The sequence below is a fragment of the Panthera tigris genome, chromosome X (assembly GCF_018350195.1).
Source record: "Panthera tigris isolate Pti1 chromosome X, P.tigris_Pti1_mat1.1, whole genome shotgun sequence".
Lineage (NCBI taxonomy): Eukaryota > Metazoa > Chordata > Mammalia > Carnivora > Felidae > Panthera > Panthera tigris.
The window spans coordinates 50,585,491-50,610,140 of record NC_056677.1 but is presented as its reverse complement, the minus strand read 5'-3'; the positions used below and the strand labels follow the sequence as shown (position 1 = coordinate 50,610,140).

At 38.1% G+C, this 24,650-nt stretch overlaps 1 protein-coding gene across 1 annotated transcript in view; it reads left to right on the top strand.

The window, feature by feature from the left end:
* ARHGEF9 (Cdc42 guanine nucleotide exchange factor 9) overlaps positions 1 to 24,650 on the top strand; it is a 188,886-nt gene that overhangs the window by 58,692 nt on the left and 105,544 nt on the right. Inside the window, exon 2 of the mRNA XM_042974958.1 lies at positions 3,801 to 3,980. Within this exon, the coding sequence (XP_042830892.1) occupies positions 3,801 to 3,980 (180 nt within the window). The remainder of the gene's footprint in view (positions 1 to 3,800; positions 3,981 to 24,650) is intronic.

Sequence of the window (24,650 nt, the reverse complement as noted above, 5' to 3'; positions counted from 1 at the left end):
CTACTACCCTGCCTGTGAGGCAGATATTATTATCCCCATTTTATATATGAAGAAATTGATTACAAAAGTTGTATATCATGAAACTGTTCTCCTTGGCTTTTGTGATATTGTGCTCCTTGGTATCCTAATTACATGCTGAAAGTTCCATTTTGGTTTGTTTCTCTGACTCTTCTATTCCTCATCTCCCATAGTTAAAAACTATGGGGAATTTGATGGCAAACAGGCAGTAGAATTTGGAAAGGGCTGTTAAGAGGGGGTGGGAGAGTTGGAGAAGGACAGCTAGAAAGGTAGGATGGAGTACTGTGTGAAGGATCTTAAATCTAGTTTGAAGAAAAGGAAGAAGTCAAAGTTGATTTGGGGGTGGGGGTGGTGTTTCAAGTCTAGAAGTCACTGATACTTTCTAAAGTAGGAAAGCCAGATTTGAAGCTAGGTTTGCTTGCCCTTAACCATTTTGCATACTGCTTGAAGGGCATTCAGTGTTGGTGCCTGAAGGGCCTTTGATCTTCATGTAAGGACTAGGCCTGAATCACAATAAGAAGACAATGGTGGAAGCTCACTGAATGAGTGTTGTATGGAAAATGGGTGAGCAAAGTGCATATTTATTAAAAAAATGTAGCAATTTAAGTCAATCCTGTACACAAAAGGAGGATGTGAAACCAATTTCCAGCCCAAATTTAGTTCACTTTTAAAACAACTCAGAGGATGGGGGAGTAGCGTCCCCCTTATACCTGCTTATATTTGTGACTGGAAAGCACAGGAGCCCCATGCAGCTACCAACCCCTTCTGGATTAGTCTTCCTTTCATGTCTGCACACACATCCATCAACTCTTGGTTCAGTATGTTGTAATTCATGAAGCAGGTGGGAATATAGAATTATACATTTTTAACAGTATAACCAACCCACCCAATGGCACGATAGCTTATAAGAGCAGACACTGGAGCCAAATTGTAGCTGCATTTGAATTATGTCTTCAATACTTATCAGCTGTATAAATTTAGGAAAGTTATTTAACCTCTCTGAACTTCAGTTTCCTCACCTGTAAGATAGGAATAATAATAGTATTTCCTCATAGGGCTGTTGTGAAGCTTCAATGAATTAATGTGTGTAAAGTACTTAGAATAGTGCCCAACATATAGCAAGTACTCTATATTATCTAATATTATCATCATTGTCGTCATCATCACTATCATTATCATCACACCTTTAGCAAGTAGTAGAGCAAGGTCTTAAATCCAGGTGTTCTTTTCTACCTTCTCTATCTATGGTGTTACTTTGGGAAAAAAAATGGTCTAGGAGGCTGGCCATCTGCTGACTGTAGGCAAATTACTCCTGTTGTATTATACCTGATCTATAAAATGAGGGCTCAACATTGATGATCCTTGAAATGGTTTCCAGTTCTGACTGCCTTTGATTCCAAGTAGGCCCTGACAACAGACTTACAGTTTGTTTATGGACCCTGGATCCTATATTGACCTTGTCCAGAGTATAGCTGGGATCTCTGATCTGAGGGCCTAGGCAGGTCAGCTGGACTAATTGGGGACAAGAGTGAGCCAACTGCTGCTGGGAAGAGCCAAGCATAAGGTTGGAAAGATGACTGTAGAAAGAATACAGGCAGTGGAATCAGCCAGACCTGGGCCTAGGGTACCTAAGACAGCATCATAGATAGTGTCCTGAGCAAAGGATTGGTAATTGATGCCAAGATACTCTTGACCTTTGGTAAAAAGCCAAGGATATAGCCTTAAGCTACAAGTCTTCATGCTGTGATTTAGGGCTGTATGTGCTTATTGAGCCCTCGCAACACCCAGTTGGAAACTATCTTTGGCAGGAGAGGGGAAATTTCTTTATGAAGATTTATTCTATTGAGGCAAGTGACCAGCAATTCTTCTCCACTGAAGTCAGAACAAGAAGAAATTGACTTTCAGTGCAATTGGAAGAAAACAGGTTCAACATAAAAATAAATCTTCTCATAGGAAGGGGAACTAGTCACTTAAAGGTAGCTGTCCATATCTCCTTCTTTGGGATTCTTTAAGAATAGGAGTTATATGGTTTGAGATATTATGGATGGAATTTTATGAGTTCAGTATAGCTAATGAGTAGACATTGGTAGTATGGTATGATGGGCATTAGAGCATATGCAGTCAGAAGGCCAGGCTCCATTATTATCAACTTGTATGATTGACCAAAGCACAGGTTACCTATCATAGCCTCAGTTTCCTTATCTTTAAAATATGGGTAATAGTGACACCTTGCTCATTCAGTGAGGATCAAGTGATACAGTAGATGTGAAAATACATTGTAAACTGTAAAGCATGAAACACTTGAAAGGTAGTGTTATAAAAAGTCCTACTGGAAATCTCTCTTGCATCCATGATCAGGAGCCCCCCATGCTGTACCTGACCAACAGAATGCCTTAACTAAGTCAAAAGATCAGTTATTGGATATGTTTTCATGTGTATGCAATGTGTTATGTGCTAATTTCATGACCATGGGGTTATTCTCTAGTTGGCATATTGAAAGACAGACCTGTGTGAGAGGATGCATATTCTATATTCTGTCTCTGTTATTTTTGAACCGTTTTGTCTTTGGGCTTGTGGAGCCACAATTGCCTTAGAGAATCAGTCCTTCCTCAAAACAGATTGATGGAAAAGTTAACATATAGAGAACATATTCAGAAATTTAGTGCTAGAGAGAGAATTCTTGAATCCCTTGCCTTGACAGGACATATGTTCTCTATTCTAGAATCTGTTTCTCCAAATGCCAGGAAGATTGATGGCCCATATAGGCTGTAAACAGCTGGGTAAAAAGGGTAACAAACAACATAGGGGTCAGGATGGCAGCCAGAGAGAGGCAGACTCTTTTCTCACCCCCATCCTCATCACTGTGCTTAGATGAGTGTTGTGAATGTGTGTGGGGGGGGAGGGGTGTGGAACTGGGATAGATGTCTTCCTGTTACTGTGTGGATCGCAGTCCTACTGGTCATAGACTTTAATGACCAGGGTTAAGGTCTTTGCACAGCCCCTATCTTGCTGTGTGATCCTAAGTTCACTCCTTAGCTTCCTTGTGACTCAGTTTTGCCATCTGTCAAATGCAGGATTCAACCTAGACCCCCTACGTATCTCATAGGGTGGTGGTACAAATCACTGAATGAATTTATGCCAAGGTTGAGTTTTATGGAAGCAAGGCATCACAGGAAGCCATATTCTTTCACACCCATGACCTCTCTGGATGGCATCATGTGTGGGTGAGAACAGGAGGCTGCAGGACTGGAGTCCATTGTGTGTGAGGAATGCCATGATGTGTAACCCCTTGGGGGTGGGTTATAGTGGTGTTAAATAATGTACCACCAACTCTCAATTGGTCAGTTCCAAGAAGGAGGACGAAACAGGGAGGAATACAGAGAATCTAGAACAAATATGTTTGATCTTCATTTTAACCTTTGATTTTAACCTCTTCACCCATTCCAGACCCAGGGCTGCCTTTAAGCACCAAGAGAAGATGCACTGGAACTTTCTTTCTTTTCTGGGGAAGGATCTAATGAGTAGGGATAAAAGCATAAGGCTTATGTAGTTCATATTCACATTCTGGGTCATTCCATCCACTGGCTAATGGAAAGTTGACAAGTATTGTTTGTCTTGTGGTCCAGTGGAGCTTGTGCTTCCCAGTGCCATCTCCCTCTCCCCAACCCTTCACCACTAGTATGTCAGTTTTTCCATAACTAGTAGAGTTCTGTGGGTGGGGTAAAGGGCAAGTAAGGTAGCCAGCTGTGTGGACTGAACACATTCTCATTTTGTCTCCTAAGCTGATCACTGGAGATTCCATCGTTAGTGCTGAGGCAGTATGGGATCACGTCACCATGGCCAACCGGGAGTTGGCATTTAAAGCTGGCGACGTCATCAAAGTCTTGGATGCTTCCAACAAGGATTGGTGGTGGGGCCAGATCGACGATGAGGAGGGATGGTTTCCTGCCAGCTTTGTGAGGGTGAGTGTCAGTCAGCCTTCACTCCCCTCTCTTGTCTCCTTGGCTACCTGCCCCTGCCCCTGGCTCCCCTTTCACCAGCCTCTTTTCTCCTGTTCATTTCTCTCCTGGTGGCTCCTCTCACAATTTTTCCTTTTTTTTTTTTTATTTTTTTTTTTTACTGAGGACTTGAGCCTCCTTTAATCTTTTCCCTTCTAATTTTGAGTCTTTTCTTTTTATCCCTTATTTATTTTAACAATTCCCATATTCTGCCTCATGCCTCCTGTCTCCTAAGTACAAATCACTTTGTACAAATCACTTCCCTTTTGGCCTTGATGGTTTTTGAAGACTCTTAACTTTATATTGCTGTGAACTTTTGCCTTTCTTATATCTCTTCTTTTCTGATTTCACTATTTTCCTTGTCTCCCCTTTTCTTTCGTTTTATAGATCTCTCCCTTCCTTCCTCCTCCCCTCCTCACTCCTCTCTGCCTCCTTTGCTTCTTTCTCTTATTTAGGAAAGTGTGAACACCCCTGTGTGTTGTCTTCAGCTATTAATGTAAGAGTGTGGGCTCTCTACCCTCTCAGGGGCTAGAATTTACTGATTGCATATCTTACTTTGAGTGAGGTGACTGGGATTTAAGATGTGTTCAGGGTGGGAAGCAGTCACCTTGATGGGGCTTTTAAGGTCTTGGCCCTTTTGACATTGTGCCATGAAGAACCTGGCCCTTAATAGAAGGGGCTCTTGAGAAAGGTTTCCTTAGCAGTTTCTGCTTCCTCTGGGTTATCAATTAGCAGAATGCTATGGGGGAAGAGCACTGGCCTGATGTCTCAGCTTTTGGCCTTCCTTAGAGTTATGAGCTAGAATATGTTTTTGTTTTTTTGCTGGTAATTGTGGGCTCTGATTCCCCCAACCCCCATCCACAAAATGGTGTTGACAGTTCTTTCATGCCAGTAGAGATCACAGTGAAATGACTTTGTGGCAGTACAAATATGAAAGCTACGTTAGGATGTCTTATGATCATCCCTACCACAGCCTATCACATTTTGTTAGTTTCTTCTGTAAGATACCTGATGCCAAACAAAATATCAGAGTGGCTTGGGCTCCTGGAAGACGAAGGGCATCAGGATTATCATGACATTGTGACATGAGGGAAGGAGCAGGACATTTGGAGTCAGATAACCCACAATGCAATTTCAGCTTTACTAACTCCCAACTCCATGGCTTTTGGAAAGACTTCAGCTCCCTGAACCTTGATTTCCTCATCTGAAAAATAAGGATAACAGAATTTTATGAGGATTAAATGAGATCACATAAAGGTCTAAAGTGTTTAGCACAGTGCTTGGCACATGGTGGGTAACTGGCAAATGGTAACTTGATTTATCACCAGTATTATCCTCCTCATTATCACCCCACCACGTTATTAGCTCCAAAAGGTCTATGTATCAAGGCTGGCCTTAGTGGTTAAAAAAGGCCTCCTTTCTTGGAGGGCTGTAAACCTAGGAAACACTGTTATCTGGTTGGAATTATTTAGGTGAGGTCAGTACTCAGAAGCAGAGAGGTAGACAAAATGAGCTTTCATCCTCTTCTGTCCTGAAAATCTCCTAATGAAATATTCAATCCTTTTTCTTCTATGTATGTGGCATCTTCCATCAGTCTTCAAGTGTCATCTCTGTTCCAGCTTAGCCTTGCTGCTTGATGAATTGGTCCCAGGGGTAATCAGAAAGAAAACATCAGTAACCATGGGTCTTTAGGATTAGTGTGTGGTCCTGTAAAGAAACAGCTTGTGTGTCTTGTGCTGACAGACCTTTCTTTAAAGGAAGGATTAAACTGTACCCCAGTGTTACCCCAATTCAAATGTATTTGACTTTCTGTGAAATGTCATTTTTATAATAAACAGTAAATAAATGGATGGGGCAGAGTGATTCAGGGAGGCAAATGGCAGAGCCAAGCTTTAGCATATCAGTGAACTGGCATTTATGCTTCTGCTTCCAAGACCAGGAGAAGCACACATTCCCAGCAGCTGAAGCTTACTTTTGAGAAGACCACTGACTGGCTCAGGCATGCATGACAGAGTCTAGCCTAGGGTTTTCTGCCCTGGCTGCATGATGAAATAAATCACATGGGTGAAAAAAAAAAACCATCAAAATGTTTTTTTTTAAACATCAAAACTCAGGCTCCAGGCTAGTTAAATCAGAATCTTTGATGTTGAGAACCACTGCTCTATACCAGAATAGTGTTGTATGTAACTGATGAATCACTAAATTCTACTTCTGAAACTAATATTATATTGTATGTTAACTAAAATTTAATAAATAAAAAAGAAATATAATGTTAGCCACAAATGTGAGCCACATGAATCACAAATTCAAGCCACAAATATAATTAAATTTTTCTAGTAGCCACAGTAAAAAAAGAAAAAAAATACAAAAATACAGGTGGAATTAATTTTAATATATTTTCTTAACCCAATGTATCCAAAATATTATCACATAATATATATTATCACTATGAAAATTGTTAATAATATATTTTTCTACTGAAATTTGGTGTGTATTCTATAATGGCAGTATATCTTCATTTATATTAGTCACATTTCAGGTGTTCATTAGCCACATGTGGCTAGTTGCTACTGTATTAGCACAAGTCTAGACTGAGGACTGTGATAACAGACTAGGGCCGTTAATGACAGGGTCCAAATCATAATTTAGAGATCCAATATTCTATCTACTATACTAATATTTATTCTTTGAGAAATTAAGATCGCATTACATGTTGCCTCAGATTGTATTCAGAATGAGCATTTGATCATTGTGAACCTTTTTGTTTTAATAATAGTTGAATTTTTCACACCTCTACTTGGGAGTACATGGAACCCTAGGGGCCAGCTGTTGTGGTGTTATAAGTAAAAAGAAATGGGGTCAGGCTGTTTCATGAATGTTATGAATATTATCTCTTTCAATTCTCCTTTATTAGAATTTATGTTTAGGTTTACATTTCTGGTGGGATTTTGTGATACTCAAGGGATTGAATGATGGAGGTTGTATAGACTCTTATCTAGTAGATATTTTCTAGTAGTAGATATTTTAAAATAAAATTGCTGTCTCCATTATTCTACATTGATTTTGGTTGAGGTTAGAATGGTATTATGGAAATGGTACTAGCTATATTAAGAAATGATATACCTGAGTCCTAGTCATGGATCTCTCAACCATTTGGTATATGATCATGGGCTTTTATTTTCTCCTTTATTTCTGAAGCACCTTCTAGAATTTATTCAAGCTCTGACATGTATAGGTAGGACATAGAAGGAAATCACATTGAACTATGAATCTTTATTAGTGCTGATGTAGTTGGTAGGTACATGGGTGACTTTCTGGGATACTGTACCTTCATGTTATAGGACAGTGACCTGCTTTATCCAGACTCACCTTGACCTGAGATTCAGTAACTCCTTGAAAACATCATCCCTAGGTTGTTTGGCACATAACATGAAAGTATATTAGGAGGGAAAAAACTTTCCACTGAACTCCATACCAACTGGACACCTTTGTGGATCATTGAACCAACTTGGTCACTGATATAGTGGGGCATCCCCATTCCCTACCTGGAAGTCCCATTGTTGCATGAGCACCCCAGTCCTAGGATAGATAATCAAGGGTTCTTAGGGTAGTTCTGTCCAAGCTAGCCTTACTTTTTATTAAGTTAAAATCCAGTGTGGAGTCTAAGGAATGCAAATTCTTTTAGTTTCCAAGTTTTTAGTTAAATTCCAGCTAGTTAACATACAATGCAGTATTAGCTTCAGGTGTAGAATTTAGTGATTAATCACTTCTGGTGCTCATCACAAGTGCCTTCCTTAATACCATCACCTATTTAACTCATCCCCCCAACCTGCCACGCCTCCTGCCACCACCTCCCCTCCAGTAACCACCAATTTGTTCTCAATAGTTTAGAGTCTATTTCTTGGTTTGTCTCTCTCTCTCCCCGACCCATGTTCATTTGTTTTATTTCTTAAATTCCAAATATGAGTGAAATCATATGGTATTTGTCTTTCTCTGACTGATTTATTTCACATAGCATTATTTCTCTAGCTCCATCCACATCATTGTAAATGGCAGGATTTCATTCCTTTTTATGGCTGAATAGTATTCCAGTGTGTGTGTGTGTGTGTGTGTGTGTGTGTGTGTGTGTGTCCGTGTACCACATCTTCTTTATCCACTCATCAGTCAATGGGCATTTGAGCTGTTTCCATAGTTTGGCTATTGTTGATAATGCTGTTGTAAACATCAGGGTGCATGTATCCCTTCAACTCAATATTTTGGTATCCTTTGGGTAAATTCCTAGGAGTGCAATTGCTGGATCATGGGGTAGTTCTATGTTTAACTTTTTGAGAAACCTACATACTGTTTTCCAGAGTGTCTGCACCAGTTTGCATCCCCATCAACAGTGTAACAGGGTTCCCCTTTCTCCAGATTCTCACCAACACCCATGGTTTCCTGTGTTGTTAATTTTAGCCATTCTGACAGGTGTGAGATGATATTCACTGTAGTTTTGATTTCCATTTCCCTGATAATGAGTGATGTTGAGCATCTTTTCTTGTGTCTGTAGGCCATCTATTTGTCTTCTTTGGAAAATGTCTATTCATGTCTTCTGCTCATTTTTAACTGAATTATTTGTGTTTTTTTGGGTGTCGAGTTTTATAAGTTCTTTATATATTTTGGATACTAATGCTTTATCAGATACATCATTTGCAAGTATCTTCAACCATTCTGTAGACTACCCTTTAGTTTTGTTGATTGTTTCCTTCGCTGTGCAGAAACTTTCTATTGTGAGAAAGTTTATTTTTGCTTTTGTAAGCAACCCAGATTCTTGCATCATTTGTGCTGTTAGATGTGCAGCTTGAGCAGCTTTCTGTACATCTTTGAAACTCAGTTTTCCTCCCTGTAAAATGGGGATAATTGAGTATTATGAAAATATTCTGTAACCTGTGGTATCTTGGTTACCTGTAATTAGGAAGTTTGATACCATTTTGGCTGCTTTATAAATTGCTAGGTATATGTGCCTTCTACCCAGCCAAATATTTGAATTTCCTGTTTTTCAGAATTTTATTCTGTATGTGTGTTTGTGTGTGTGTGTCTGTGTGTGTTATCAGATTTTCTCCCTTCTGAACTTGGGATATGGCTTTACAAAAACAATGCAGGAGTTGATGTACCTTGCCAGCAATTAGGTTAAGTAAATTACAGCTTTCTGAACATCAGTCCCCATATGTAGCTATTGACATCTTCAGCTGCTTTCCTGGGCTGATTTCCCCCCTGGGAGCTGAGAGCAGACTGCTGAGATATGATTGTACCTAGAAGTAGCAAATCCCACCCCTCTAGTGGGCCTCCTTTTACATGCTGAGCCCTAACTCCAAATCATTCTGGCTCTCATTTTGTTTGTCTCCATGTAAAAAGGGGCTTTGTTTCTGACTCTGGGTCATGGCCTGGGGAGGACCTACTGCCCACTTGAGGGCAAGATGTGTACAGGACACATCTTATTTGTGGTAGTAGGTGAAGCCTGTGTGACAAAGCATAGGTTTGGTCAGAAAGTAAAGAGCCTGTTCAGATATCATCAGCATGTATTTTCCTTGTTTCTTCAAATTCTAGATTTCTCTGGTTTCTGGCCTAGCTTGAGGCAAGGGATTGAAAGGATGAGCTAAACAGGTCATTACTGTTATTCCTTGCAATTGTACAGATTAGATGTCACAGTAACTGTCTCCTGTTTATAGGGAAGCTCACTGTTTCAGAGTGTTTCTTGGCTTTTAATTACGTAGAATCTCTTTTTGGCTGCATTCTGGGGAAGATTTTCACATGTTTGAAACCCTAGACTCATAGTAGATTTAGAATTGGAAACACTCATCTTTTCCAGCAGCAGCCAACTTAGATTTTTATGGGGTCCATATCAGTAACTTACATGAGTAAAGCAATCTGAGACTAGGGTAAGTTGGGGTATGTGTCCAGTTGAAAATCTATATGAAATTTAAAGTGAAAAAAAGTGATTTTGATGGTTCTCATTGATGGGGTAGGGTGTAGGGAGGAGGAAAATCCAGTGGGCTGAGATTTTCTGTTTTTTTTTTCAAGAAAAGCCAGAAATTGGATTTTATGTAAAAACCTCCATACTTTAAGTGTTGATCAGTAATTCACTTTTTTAAAAAAAGAAATCCTGTGAGGGACAAACAGAACACATCTGTGGGCTAAATTGGTTCTCCAAGTCTCAGCTTGTGACCACTGATCAGCCCGACCTCCTGATTGTATAAATTCTGAGGAGACATAAATCCAGAAAATGCAAGTGACTTGCTCAACTTATGTGGTGAATTAGTGACAAAACCAGCACTTGAATGTAGACCTCCTGAATCTTAAGACAGTTAGTCTTTGTCTAGTAATTATAATGTCTGGGCTTCTTCAGGTATGATTTCTGTTCATTTCTTTCCCTGTGAATGGGCCATAATTTCCTGTTTCTTTGTATGCCTTGTAAGTTTTTCATTGAAACTGGAAATTTTGAACATTTTAGTGTCATAACTCTAGAAATCAGATTCTTCACCTTCCTCAGGATTAGCTGTAGTTGATTGTTGAGGGCTGTGGTCTGTTTGTTTTGCGACTTTTCCAAAGTTTGTGTGTGTGTGTGTGTGTGTGCACGCATGCAAAGACTGTATTCCTTGTCATGTGTGGTGACTAAAATCTCTGTTATGTTATCTTATTGGTCTGCCAGTCACCTGACAGAGAATTATTTAAGTACTGAAGTCAAGAAAAACAAACAAACGAACAAACAAAAAACGTTATTCTCCTGCTCTTTGCAGCTTGGCTCTGAGCTGGGGCACTTCTTCAACACTACTCTGTGCTGCTCACAGTTTTGTCTTAGTTTTCTTTTACTGCTCTACTACTCTCATGTAACCCACTCCTCCAAAAGTGTAAGCCTGTAATTCTTTCAGGATTTTTCTGAGCATGAATCTATTCTAAGTCATGTATGTTGTACCCTTACTTCTTCAGTGTGTGCAGTGGCCTTCTGAGTCCTTATTCTCCCAAGGAATTTCTTCCTCAGTCTCTTCCTTCCTGTGCTGTTGGGTCTGTTTTCTACTTTCCCCTTCTTCCACGCCTTACTGTAAGTGATCATAGGCAATGTATATCTTTAAAAATTTTAACAGAAGCAGTCACTGCCTGGGAAGCCACTTTAGCCCAAGGGAGTAGGGGTACAAAACAAAGTTGTTTTTTTGTTTTGTTTTTTCACTGTTCTCTGTGCCTGTCCCTAAGTGCCAAACAGGTCAAAATACACAGCCACAGTATTTTATGAACAATATCATTAGCCTGGCACCAGCAAGTTGCATGAGGAAAAGGGAACCCTCTTGCATTGTTTGTGGGAATGCAAACTTGGGAATGCAAACTTGTGGGAATGCCTCTCAGCTGCTGGAGAAAAGGGGGTAGTAGACAAATGAACAAAAATGCCTCAACATTCTCTAACACATTTTAGCATCCTCTTTTTGCATTAAGAAATCCCTGATTGCAGTAAGCTTTGGATCAGATTCTAGAATTTTGAAAAAGTTGGTTCTATCAGTATTTGCAAGCTGATTGTTTCAGTGGAGGGACTGAGTTTTGTACATCCTAATCTATAATTTTTAGCAATGTTATTCCCCGCTTGAATCTTAATCCTGTGCTTTCTGGGCTGTAGAATATCAGGAAAGGATATGCTTGGGCTGCTAACAAGACTGTTAACACTTGAGAACCTACCTCCATTCAGTGGCAACACTGTTTTGCTTTCTTGTGATGACTTAATATATGCCAGCCATTGTTTATCCACTCAAGCTTCAAATGGATATAGGCCTTTAGCCTTAATCATCTACATAGAAGTTTCTTGTTTGTGGACCTAGAGGTGACTCATTACAGAATATGTGAGTTGAGGCTGACATTAGTAGGAAGGGCCTTTCTCTCTAGTTTACAGAAATTTATCTCCTCCATAGCAGAATTTAAAATGGCATTATTAGCATTTACATGATCTATCTTAATGGGTTCTCACTGTGCACATGCTTTGGATGAGATCATTTACTACATCCTTTGGCTAATTGGAAGAGGATTTTTTAAAATATGGAGCCACCTTCAGCTCAGAGAAAACCCTAAATCTGACTGTTGCCTGACCCATGTGATTTCCTCCAAATTCAAGTAGGTCACACTGTAGGTCTCTCTTAGAATCTCCCAAATTTAAAGCAACATTGAATGTCATATAGTGCATCCCATAGCCTCTAGGCAGGAGTTACAACCAAATAGCCCTGAACTTCTGAGAACCTGGCCAGAGTTCTTTGTTAAAAAGTAGTTGAAGATAACATTTAGCAGATCAAACTCTCCTGCCTCTCCTTCCCTTCCACCACATGATCAGAGAAACACACGGTCAGGGGAGGGGCAGAGAGAGAGGGAGAAAGAATCTCAAGCAGGCTCCATGCTCAGCATGGAGCCCAACATGGGGCTTGATCTCACGACTGTGAGATCCTGATATAAGCCAAAATCAAGAGTTGGACACTTAACTGATTGAACCATCCAGGCACCCTCCAAAAACAAATTACCTAATTAAAAAGTGAGAAGACATGATTAGATATTTTTCCAAAGAAGACATCCAGATGGTCAACAAACATATGAACATTTTCTCAGCATCACTGATCATCAGAGAAATGGAAATCAAAATTACAATGAGATATCACCTCACACCTCTCAGAGTGGGTAAAATCAACAACACAAGAAACAACAGGTATTGGTGAGGATGTGGAGAAAAGGGAACCCTCTTGCATTGTTTGTGGGAATGCAAACTCAGGTGCAGCCACTCTGGAAAGCAGTGTAGAGGTTCCTCTACAAGTTAAAAATATAACTACCCTATATTACAGCAATTGTACTACTAGGCATTTACCCAAATAATAAAAAAAATACTAATTCAAAGGGATATATGCTCCCCAATGTTTATAGCAGCATTATCTACAGTAGCCAAACTATGGAAATAGCCAAAGTGTCCATTGACTGATGAATGGATAAAGAACACACACACACACACACACGCACACACACACACAATGGAATATTACTCAGCCATAGAAAAGAATGAGATCTTGCCATTTGCAAGGACATGGATAGAACTAGTGAATATTATGCTAAGTGAAATAAATCAGAGAAAGACAAATACAATAAGATTTCACTCACATGTGGAATTTAAGAAACAAAACAAATGAGCAAGGGGAGGGAAAAGAGACAAACCAAGAATCAGATTCTTAGCCATAGAAAACAACCTCATGGTTACCTGAGGGGAGGTGGGTGGGCGGATGGGTTAAATAGGTGATGGGCATTAAGGAGAGCACTTGTGATGAGCATAGAGTGTTGTATGTAAGTATGGAATCACTATATTGTGCACTTGAAACTAATATTACACTGTTTGTTAGCTAACTAGAATTTAAGTAAAAAGTTAATGAAAAGTCATCTAATTCAGCTTCCTTGTTGCTGTTTGAACGCCTCCAGAATGTTCCTACCTCCTAAGTGTTCATCCAGTCACTGCTTTTATGCCTCCATTAACAAGTGGCTCCCTATCTTTTCAGACCACTGATTGTAGGTGAAGACAACTCTGAGAGAGTTTGTCCTTATGTTGAACTGAAATCTGTCTTTCTGGAACTTCTACTCATGGAAATGGTGTAAGTGGCTAAGGCAGTATCTCTGTAGATAAAATCTGGATTAGAATATTAGCCTTCCTATTTATTAGCAGTATAACAATGGGCAGATCACTTGTATTTTCTTTGCTTCAGTGACCTCATCTTTAATTTGATGAGGTAATAGTACCTACCTCATTAATTTGTTGTGAGGACTAAACAGAACTATGCCTTTTGCATATTTCTTTTAAATTATTGATAGTAGGTTCTGACATATAGAAAGCAATAATAATGATACCACTAGTAGCAAATTTTCAATGTTAATAGTGGAAGTAATGTCCTTATTTTACCCCGCCCCCACACCCTCCTCAGAATGCACTGACCCTCTACTCTGTAGTTCTTCAGACATCTGAAGTCTGAGATGAAGTCTACTAAGCCTCACCTGTTCTCCAGGCCTCTGTATGTGGCTAGATGGAGGCCATTTGACCAGTAAATCTTCTGTTCCTCCACTTAGTCACTTGTATGAAGACATGGGCTGCAGGGAAGCTCAGAGATGCTGATACTGCCAGCCTCACAAAACTAATAGAAATGGCGTTATAAGTAATGAGTCTGCTGAATATATAATTGAATGGTGTAGTTTCTTGGCTGCTCTGGCTTCTACCAACAGGCATAATTTTACTGGGGCTATACATAAGCAGTTAGCCCTCATTTATGACTGCATAAATTTTAGAACACTGTTTTACATTGCAGTCAGAAATGAATTGGAAAAATATCTTTTGTAAGATGTATTGGGGGAACAGAGCTGTTGTAATAGACCTGTAAATTCTGCCAATTTGTCCAGCTTTTTAGCTGTTTGATAAGCTTATTAAGGTAGTGAGGTTATTGACTCAGTGGGGCTTGAGATTGAGGGTCATATGTGGGGTGGACTCATGCCCTCATTCAGTTATATATTAGGCAAGTATAAGTTACTGTTAAGTAACACATTTAATAATGGTGTTACAAATCAGACAAGGCCAGCAGTAGCCCTGAAGCTGCAATATAGCCAGATAAACTTGAACTGAGGCCAGATCTTAGAAGTTTACCTTTCCATATGGATTAGAGTGGGCTGAGGGCACGGGATGAGTGAGGACCCTTCCAACTGCACATGTTTGGGGAAAGTCCAACCCAGTAGGTAGAGTGCAGTGTCAGTAGACAGAAGATAAGGTAGCTTCGCTGCCATGGCAAATGGTTGGTATTAGTGCGTCTAACATCGAATTGCTGGCTGTGCTTCAATTAAGCAGGTGACCAGGAATCCAGACACAGGCAGTGTGCAGTGAATCAGTAATGGTTTCCTCGTATGTAGAATAAATCTGTTCATCCAACAGATGATCCTCAAGTTGTTACTGAAGAGGTACAAATGTACTTTATTTAAATTTTTTAAAAATGTTTATTTTTGAGAGAGACTGAACAAATGGGATGGGGCAAAGAGAGAGGGAGAAACAGAATCTGAAGCAGGCTCCAGGCTCTGAGCTGTCAGCACAGAGCCCAATGTGGGGCTCGAACCCACAAACCATGAGATCATGACCTGAGCTGAAGTCAGACGCTTAACCAATTGAGCCAGCCAGGTGCCCCTGTACAGACATAATTTAGACCTGGAGCCCATCCTACAGAAGTCTGATAGATATGAGAACTTATGCAGAAGGGAAATGTCTTACCTAAGCTCTGTGACCTTGGCCAAATCATTTCTCTTGGAAGGCCTCAGTTTTCTCCAGCTCATAATCTATATATTATTTTTCATTAAGGTAAAATACACATAACATAAAATTTACTATTTTGGGTCTTTTAAAGTATAGAACTCAGTGCATTTATGATGTTTTACAACTATCACCACCATCTAGTTCCAGAACTTTTTAATCACTCCTAAAAGAAACCCATACCCATTAGCAGTCATTCCTCATTCCTCCCTCATCGCAGTCCCTGGGCTCCATAGTATTTTGTACACAGGTCTGCAGTTGGAAGGTAGACGATAGTTAGGGAAGGAATATTGTTTAGTAGGAGCTGAGGTCAGGGAGAGGCATATGACTGGAGTAGCCACAGGAGAATACCTTAGCCTGGATAGGGACTACAAGGAGTTAGAAATACAAGGCAGAACCCTAAACAAGGAGCAGGCCAGATTTGGGACAGTGGTAGAGTTCTGCAGGATGAGATAGTGAGACCCTGCCAGTATAGTAATAAATGGCATGGCCTAGACAAGATAACAGTTCTGATTTCAAAGCCAGTGTTTTTCCAGGTCACTATGCCGAAATAGGTTTTCTGAATGTCTGTCAAATATTGTGAACTTTCTGGAAGATGAATAACTCAGGTCAGCTTGATTTCAGCATCCTCCCTTAGTGCGGCTTTCATCCTGAAATCAGAGAGGGCAGGGTTTTGTACTTCCATATCTGGATAGTTTAACTAGAACCCTTATCTTTCTTTTATCCCAGACTGCAAATCAAAGGAAATACAGATAAAATGAACATTTAAAGGTCCTGGAAGTCAATTAATATGTATATGTCTACACATGTTATTTGTTTGCTGCTACTCCCCCAAGAGCACAAGACCCTGCACATAATGTTTGTGAAATAAATCCTGGGTGATTTAATTTGGCACAAGTATTATTTTTGTGGCTATTTAACTAATATAAACCTAAATTCTATCAAGTTCTAACCAGGCAATAGGCCAATGAAAACCAATTAAAAGGAGAAGACTTAGGTGTAATATGGGGCATAGTCTGTTTCAGAGAAATCTAATGGGTTTTTTTTTTGGTCACAATTATACTATTAAATATAGATTTGAATAGATATTTGAATGCCTACATATTGAACATATATACTATGGAAAGTATTTGAAATATTTGAGGGTACTTACTTGATTTGAAATATTTTTTCAATGTTTAAAAACTTATTTATTTTTGACAGAAAGTTTGTATATATTTAAGGTATACAATTTAATATTTTGGTATATGTATACATTGTGAAATTGTTTTCACAAACTTCTTAACATATCCATCACTTCTTGTAGTTAACTATTACTATTACTTTTTATGTAAGAACACCTGAATTTAATTCTCAGAACATTTCAAGTGTATAATATATTATTATTACCTATAGTCAACATGCTATACATTAGATATCCAGAATTTATTCATCTTATAACTAAAAGTTAGTATCATTTGATGGATATCTTCCCTTTTCCCTGATAGCCATCATTGTACTTTCTGTTACTATGAATTTGACTTTTTTTTAGATTCCATATATAAGTAAGATGAAGTGATCTTTCTGTATCTGGCTTATTTCACTTAGTTTAATATCCTCCAGTTGCAACCAAGTTGTTGCAAATACCTGTATATACTTTTTTAATATATTGGGGTGCCTCAGTGGCTCAGTTGGTTATCTGACTCTTGGTTTTGGCTTCAAAAGTCATGGGATTAAGCCCCATGTTGGGCTCCACACTGAGCATAGAACCTGCTTGGGATTCTCTCTCTCTCCCTCTGCTCCTCTCTCCCACTCGCTCACTCTCTCCCTCTCAAATAAAAAAAAAAATAATTAAAAAAATTTTTAAAGTTAATTTAAAATAAAAAATAAACAGTACTATTCCCTTGTTTATGTATTCCATTTTGTGGAATTTTCTTTTCCATTTATCTATTGACTGGCATTTATGTTGTTTCCCTATCTTGGCTACTGTGAATAAAGCTGTAATGAACATGGGAGTGCAGATTTCTCTTTGAAACAGTGATTTTATATCCTTTGGATATATGCCCAGAAGTGGAGTTGCTGGATCATATAATAGTTCTACTTTTAATTTTTTTGAGGTACCTCGAAACTGTTTTCCATGATGGCTGTACCAATTTACATTCCTACCTATAGTGCACAAGGGCTCACTTTTCTCCACATCCTCACCAACATTTCTTATCTTTTGACTTTTTGACTAGCTATGCTAACATGTATGAGGTGATATCTCATTAATGTTTTAATTTTCATGATCTCAGGTCATGATCTTGAGTTCAAGCCCTGCATCGGGCTCTGGGCTGACAGCTCAGAGTCTGGAGCCTGCTTCGGATTCTGTGTGTGTGTCTCTCTCTGCCACTGCCCTGCTCACACTCTGTCTCTGTCTCTCAAAAAGTGAATAAACATTAAAAATTATTTTAAAAAATGTAGTTTAGGTCCAATGTTTCCTTATTGATTTTCTCCTGTATGATCTATAAATTGTTGAAAGTGGGATACTGAAGTCCCCTACTATTATTGTGTTGTTATTTCTCCCTTCAGATCTGTTAAAATTTGCTTTCTATATTTCAGTGTTCCAATTTTGGGTGCACATGTATTTACTATTGTTATTCCTCTTGATGTATTGATCCCTTTATGATTATATAATTACCTTCCTTGTCTCTTATTATAGTTTTTGACTTCTAATCAACCTTTTTTTTTTCTGATATAGTTATAACTACCCCTACTCTGTTTTGGTTTATATATTCATGGAATATGTTTTTCCATTACTTTCAGCCTAGATGTATCCTTTTTTTCTTTTATTTTTTTAACTCAAGTATAATTAACATACAGTATTTTATTAGTTTCGGGTGTAAAATATAATGATTCAAAAATTCTATATATTTTTAGTGCTCATCAAGATAAGTGTATTCTTAATCCCTGTTATGTATTTTACCTATCCCCACACCCACTTCCCCTTTGGCAATCACCAGTTCATTCTCTGTATTCAATAGTCTATTTTTGTTTGTCTCTTTTTTTGTTGTTCATTTGTTTTGTTTCTTAAATTCCTGAATAGACATTTTTCCAAAGAAGACATACCAATGGCCAACAAACACATGAAAAGATGCTCAACATCTCTATTCATCATGGAAATGCAAATTAAAACCACAATGAGATATTACTTTACACATGTCAGAATGCATAAAATCAAAAATACAAGAAATAACAAGTGTTGGCAAGGATGTAGAGAAAAAGGAAACTTGTACACTGTTGGTGGGAATGCAAATTGGTGCAGCCATTGTGGAAAACAGTATTCAGGTTCCTCAAAAAGTTAAAAATAGAATTACCATATGATCCAGTAATTACACTTTCACATATTTACCCAAAGAAAATGAAGACACTAATTCACAAAGATATATGAACTCCTATGTTTATTGCAGCATTATTTATAATAGTCAAGATATGAAAGCAACCCAAGTGTTCATTGATAGCTGAATGGATAAAGTAGATGTGGTATATATATATACACACACACACACACAATGGATTATTACTCAGCCATTAAAAATTCATGAAATTTATGGGCTACTGGGTGGCTCAGTCAATTGAGCGCCCAGCTTTAGCTCAAGTCATGATGTTGCAGTTTGTGAGTTCAAGCCCCGCCTTGGGCTCTGTGCTGACAGCTCAGAGCCTGGAGCCTGCTTTGGATTCTGTGTCTTTCTGTTCCTCCTCTACCTGTGCTCTCTCTCTCTCAGAATAAAAAAACATTTTTAAAAATCATGAAATCTTGCCACTTGTACCAACATGAATGGACTTAGAGGATATAATGCTAAGTGAAATAAGTCAATCAAAGGAAGACAAAAAACATATGATTTCACTCATATGTAGAATTTAAGAATCCTTAAATATATCCCTAAAGCTTAAGTCAACCCCATAGCCAGCATATAGTTGGGTCTTGTATTATATCCATTCAGTCACTCTGTGTCTTTTGATTAGAGATTTTAATCAATTTCCTTAAAGTAATTATTGGTAAGTACTTATTATTGCCATTTTGTTCATTGTTTTCTGGGTGTTTTATAGATTCTTTGTTTCTTCCTCTCTTGCTCTCTTCCTTTATGATTTGATTATTTTCTATACTGGTATACTTTGATTCCTCTTTATCTTTTGTGTATCTACTATAGATTTTTGTTTTATGGTTGTCATAAGGCTAACACAAAACATCTTAAGAGTTTTAATAGTCTACTTTAAGCTAATAACAAGTTTGTCCTAATACAAAAGCTCAACACTTTTACCCTCCACACACATTTTATGTTTTTGATATCATTGCTTATATCTTTTCTGTTTTTATTTAAATTCCACTTAATTAACATACAGTGTAATATTAGTTTCAGGTGTACAATATAGTGATTCAACACTTTCTTACATATTTTTATATTGTGTATCCATTAACAAAATATTGTAGCTATAGTTATTTATAATGTTTTTGTCATTTATTCTTTATACTAGAGTTAACTGATTTACATACAATTCTATTAGAGTATTCTTAGTTTGACTATATATTTACATTTACCAGTGAGTTTTATGCTTTCATACAATTTTGTGTTACTAGTCAGCATCCTTTCTTTTCAGCTTGAAGAACTCCATTCCTTGTAATACAGTTCTAGTGGTGGTGAACTTCAGCTTTTATTTATCTTAAGAATGTCTTTATCTCTCTTTCAGTTGATTTTGATGGCTTTGCTGGGTGAAGTACTCTTGGTTGGCAGTACTTTTCCTTTTTTAAAAAATAAATTTGTGATTTTTAAAATTTATTTTGAGAGAGAGAGGGAGGAAGGGAGAGGGAGAGAGAGGAGGAGAAGAGAGAGAATCCCAAGCAGGCTCCACTCTGTCAATGCAGAGCCCAATGTGGGGCTCAAACCCATGAACCAAAGTCAAGTGTCAGATGCTTGACCGACTGAGCCACTCAGGTGCCCAGGCTGGCAGTCTTTTTCTTTCAGTAATTTGAATAAAGCATCCCACCTTCCTGGCCTGCAAGGTTTTTGCTGAGAAATGCATTGATAGCTTTATGGGAGTTCTTTTGTATATGAAAAGCTCCTTTTCTCTTTTGCTTTCAAGATTTTCTCTTTGTCATTAATTTTTGACATTTTTATTATAATGTTTCTGAGTAAAGTCTTCTTTGGATTGAACCTGATTAGGGACCTTTGAGCTTCAAGTACCTGGATGTCCATATCGTGCCCCAGATTTGGGAAGTTTTCCTCTATTGTTTCTTTAAATAAGCTTTCTGCCAGAGGCATCTAGTTCCTGCCCCCTATACATTTTGAACACTTTTGTTGTCAAATTTTTTAATTTTTAATATTTCATTAATTTTTTTAATGTTTATTTTTGAGAGAGAGAGAGAGAGTGAGACAGAGCATGAGTGGGGGAGGGCCAGAGAGAGGGAGACACAGAATCCAAATCAGGCTCCAGGTTCTGAGCTGTCAGTACAGAGCCTGACGTGGGGCTCGAACCACTAACTGTGAGAACATGACCTGAGCCAAAGTCAGGCGCCTAACCTACCAAGCCACCCAGGCGCCCCTGTTGTCAAATTTTTAATGCATGCCAATCTGGTGGCTGTAAAATATCATCTTATTGTGGTATTACATTACACTTTTAATATTTCTGAACAAAATGAGCATATTTTCATAGGTTTATTATTCATTCATAATTCCTTATCTGTAAATGTATCTAAAGTTTTTTCCCATTTTTTCCTAATGTGTTGTTGGTGTTTCTTTAATTTTTAAGACCTTCTTTATACATTTTGGGGACTAATAATTTATGCAAACATTTCCTCCCAGCTTATGGCTTGTCTTTTACTTTATTTATGCTATCTTTTTAGAGAGAAGTTCTTAAAGGAATGAGACTTATTGACTTCCTTCTTGTTTTTGCTTTTTTTTTTTGGTTTCTTAAGAAATTTTCTGAGGCCATAAAGTCATTCTTCTAAGTTGTTTTTTGAAAGTTTTTATAGCTCTGGTTTTTTTTTTAATTTTTAAAATATTTATTTTTGAGAGAGAGAGAGAGAGCATGCGAGGAGCAGAGAGAGAGAATCTGAAGCAGGATCCAGGCTCTGAGCTGTCAGCACAGAGCCTGCCATGGGGCTCAAACTCACAAACCGTGAGATCATGACCTGAGCCGAAGTCAGAGACTTAACTGACTGAGCCACCCAGGTGCCCCTTTATACCTCTGTTTTTAATTTTAAGTATTTAATCCCTTGGTAATTTGTTATATATGGTGTGATAAAGGGACCTGATTTTATTTTCTTCCATTTATTAAACACACTCTTATTTTCTTAGTAATTTGCAATGCTAGATCCTGCTGTATCCTGTTCTCATATATATTTGAATTTCTGGTACTTTACAGTTGGTTCCATTGACTTATCTTCATTATTATAGTTCTACTATAACTATAATATAGTCTTGGCTATAACTATAATAATGTCTTGGCTATTCTTTTTTTAAAATTTATTTGTATACCTTTTATAATGAGCTTATTATGTGTTCCAAAATCCCCATTGAGATTTTGGTTTGAGTAAATTTAGTCACTAAATCAAACTAAAGAGAATTGATATTTTTATAATATTGAGGCTATCTAAAAGCATGTTTTCACTCTCCATTTATTTCAATTTTAATGTCTCTCAAAAAACTTATTTATTTTCTTCAAAGTGCCTATGAATATTTTCTTTGATTTACTTTTAGCAGTTACATATTGTTTTATAATTATAAATAATATCTTTGTAAAATCATATTTTTCTCTAGATGATATTTAGTAATTTACAAAAATTCTGTTTACTTTTGTATGTTGATTTGACATCTGCCAACTTTGCCAAAGGCATCTAGTTTTGCTGATTAGGCATATTTATGTCTATGAAGTGTTTCCCTGTACCCCACACCAATTCTGGCTTGAGCTCTCACCTTAGGATGGTTTGTCACAAGCAAAAGATATCAATATCTCCAATTCAAACTGTCTGCCTTAGTAGGGGCTGTTTAGAGTCTTCCTGTCAATGAAATGGCATTTAGAATGTGAGAGATTTGTGAAAATTATGAAGGCAGTTACAAAAATACCACCAAAATCCATTTCCTGGCTAGAGACAACAATTTTTTCCCAGATAGCATGTTGCCTTGTGGTTCTAGGGCAGATGGTGTCAAATTGGAGGATAATAATAACAGCTAATACTTGACTCTGTGCCAGGGACTGTTCTAAGGGTTTCATATGTATTACCTTATTTAATCTTCATAATGGCCCCATAAAGTAGATTAATATTATTCTCTATATTTTATAGATGAGGAAACAGTATCAGAGATATTAAGTAACTTATTCTACATTACTCAGCAAGGCAGTTGTAGAGCCAGGATTTGAACCCATGTTCCCAAGTCTATACCCTTCAACACTGTCATAGATTGTCTCTCTTGATATTGTCCTGAATCTTCAGACTTTGCTTCAATCCTGACTGCTTCCTGTTCAGTGTGAAGCATCCATTGCCCTCTCTGGCCTTGAATGTCTCATCTAGGATATAGGACTAATAAAGGTATATGTGTCTGCCATACAAGGCAGTTTTGAAATGAGAAAATCCTGTTCTTGAATGAAGCTTTCAGAGAAGCCAGGAACAATAGAAGAATGATAGAAAATGATAGGGAAGGACTTCTTGTGCAGAGGGTGAAGGACAGCCATTAGAATGATACAGGAGTAGAGGTGGGAATAAGTAGGATGTGTTAGAATGACCAGCAAGAGAGGCCTGGCTCATGTTATGGTCTCTGTTAGGAAGGAATGGAGTTCAGTGAGCTAGGTCCATTATAACATGTTAATAGATAACCGTGAATACTGAGATGGGATATCCACATGGGTCTTGTTTTTGTCTTTTATCTTTTCCTTTCCTTTCTTTTTTTTGTCTGTTGTATAAACAAAATTTTCATTGCTCAGGTTGAAGCTTATTGCTCATTGTGTGTATGCTTGAAAAGGAGAACAATTTGTTAGCAGCCTTATTATAATGATCTTTCATGTGACAGTTATTAAATCTCTTCCCCTTGAGGGACAAAGAATGGTTTCTGTGCCTGATTATACCTGCCATGCTGTTTGGCTTTGTGCTAGATAGAAACATAAAATGCTTCCTGGAATGCATGCTCAGGGATCTCTAAGCATGCCTGATTCTCCTGGAAGCTGGGATTGAGACTCCAGAACAGAGGCAGGATATGTGTGCAAGAAGTGGGAGCTGTGCCTACAACACACTAGGTTTATTTCAGTTTCCCACATCCACCTTTGCAGCTACTGTCATTGTTTGTTGTGGCACAGAAGGGTGTTTCAGTTACCTTTGTTATAGGAGAGTTCATTTCCTACAATCCCACTCTTTTGTCTGTGTTTTGCCCTTTTGCTGAGTTTTTTGGCTGGGGCTTTCATAAAACAGAAGTACATTAAAGGGCCCTGCTCATGTTTAGAGTTATCTGAAAAAGGAAAAGCCTGCCTTAGGAGATAGTGATCTCATCATTAGTTGTGTTCAAGCAGGAGGGCTGGGCAATTGTCGGCAATGGACATTGTCACTGGAGTTAATGTATTGATAAAGGGGCTGAGGGTAGTATGGACTGGATGACCTACCATTTCCTTTATAACTCTTATTCCACAACTCTGAGATTCTATTATTTAATGTGACTGGTAGTAACACTTCACTTTCTTGGAGGATGGCTCATGTTTTATTCCTCTCTGGCTGGCTAGATTTGATCTTTGAAAATATTGAGCTGACATTTAGATAATTTTGCTTACCCATTCTCTTCTCAGAAACATCACACTGCTAGAGCTGGGGAGAGGCTGGCTTTCTGTGACACTGCTTAAGCCCCTGTTGAACTCTTCACAGGTACTAAGGCATAATGCCAGGACCTGAGAGAGCTGGATATTATGGCACCTCTCCTTTAAGAACTACCAAACCATTTGCAGGGAAAGGCTACTAAAGAGGTTGAAAAGTATGTACCAAAGGATGAGTTAGCATGAATTTAACATGGAACAATGAGTTCACTGGAGTATGTGTATAGGCACATAAATGCATGGGGAAAGGTCAGAAAGGATTATACAAAACAATTTATAACCATAGTTTCCTTAAGAAAGGTGGAAATAACTGGGATGATGAGTGGTCAAAGGGGAACTTTCACCTTATCTAGACTATTTTGACTTTTTCTTTTTTAAATTTAAATCCAAGTTAGTTAACATATAGTGTAATAATGATTTTAGGAATAGAAGTTAGTGATTCATCATTTGCATATAACACCCAGTGCTCATCCCAACAAGTGTCCTTCTTAATGCCCCTTGCC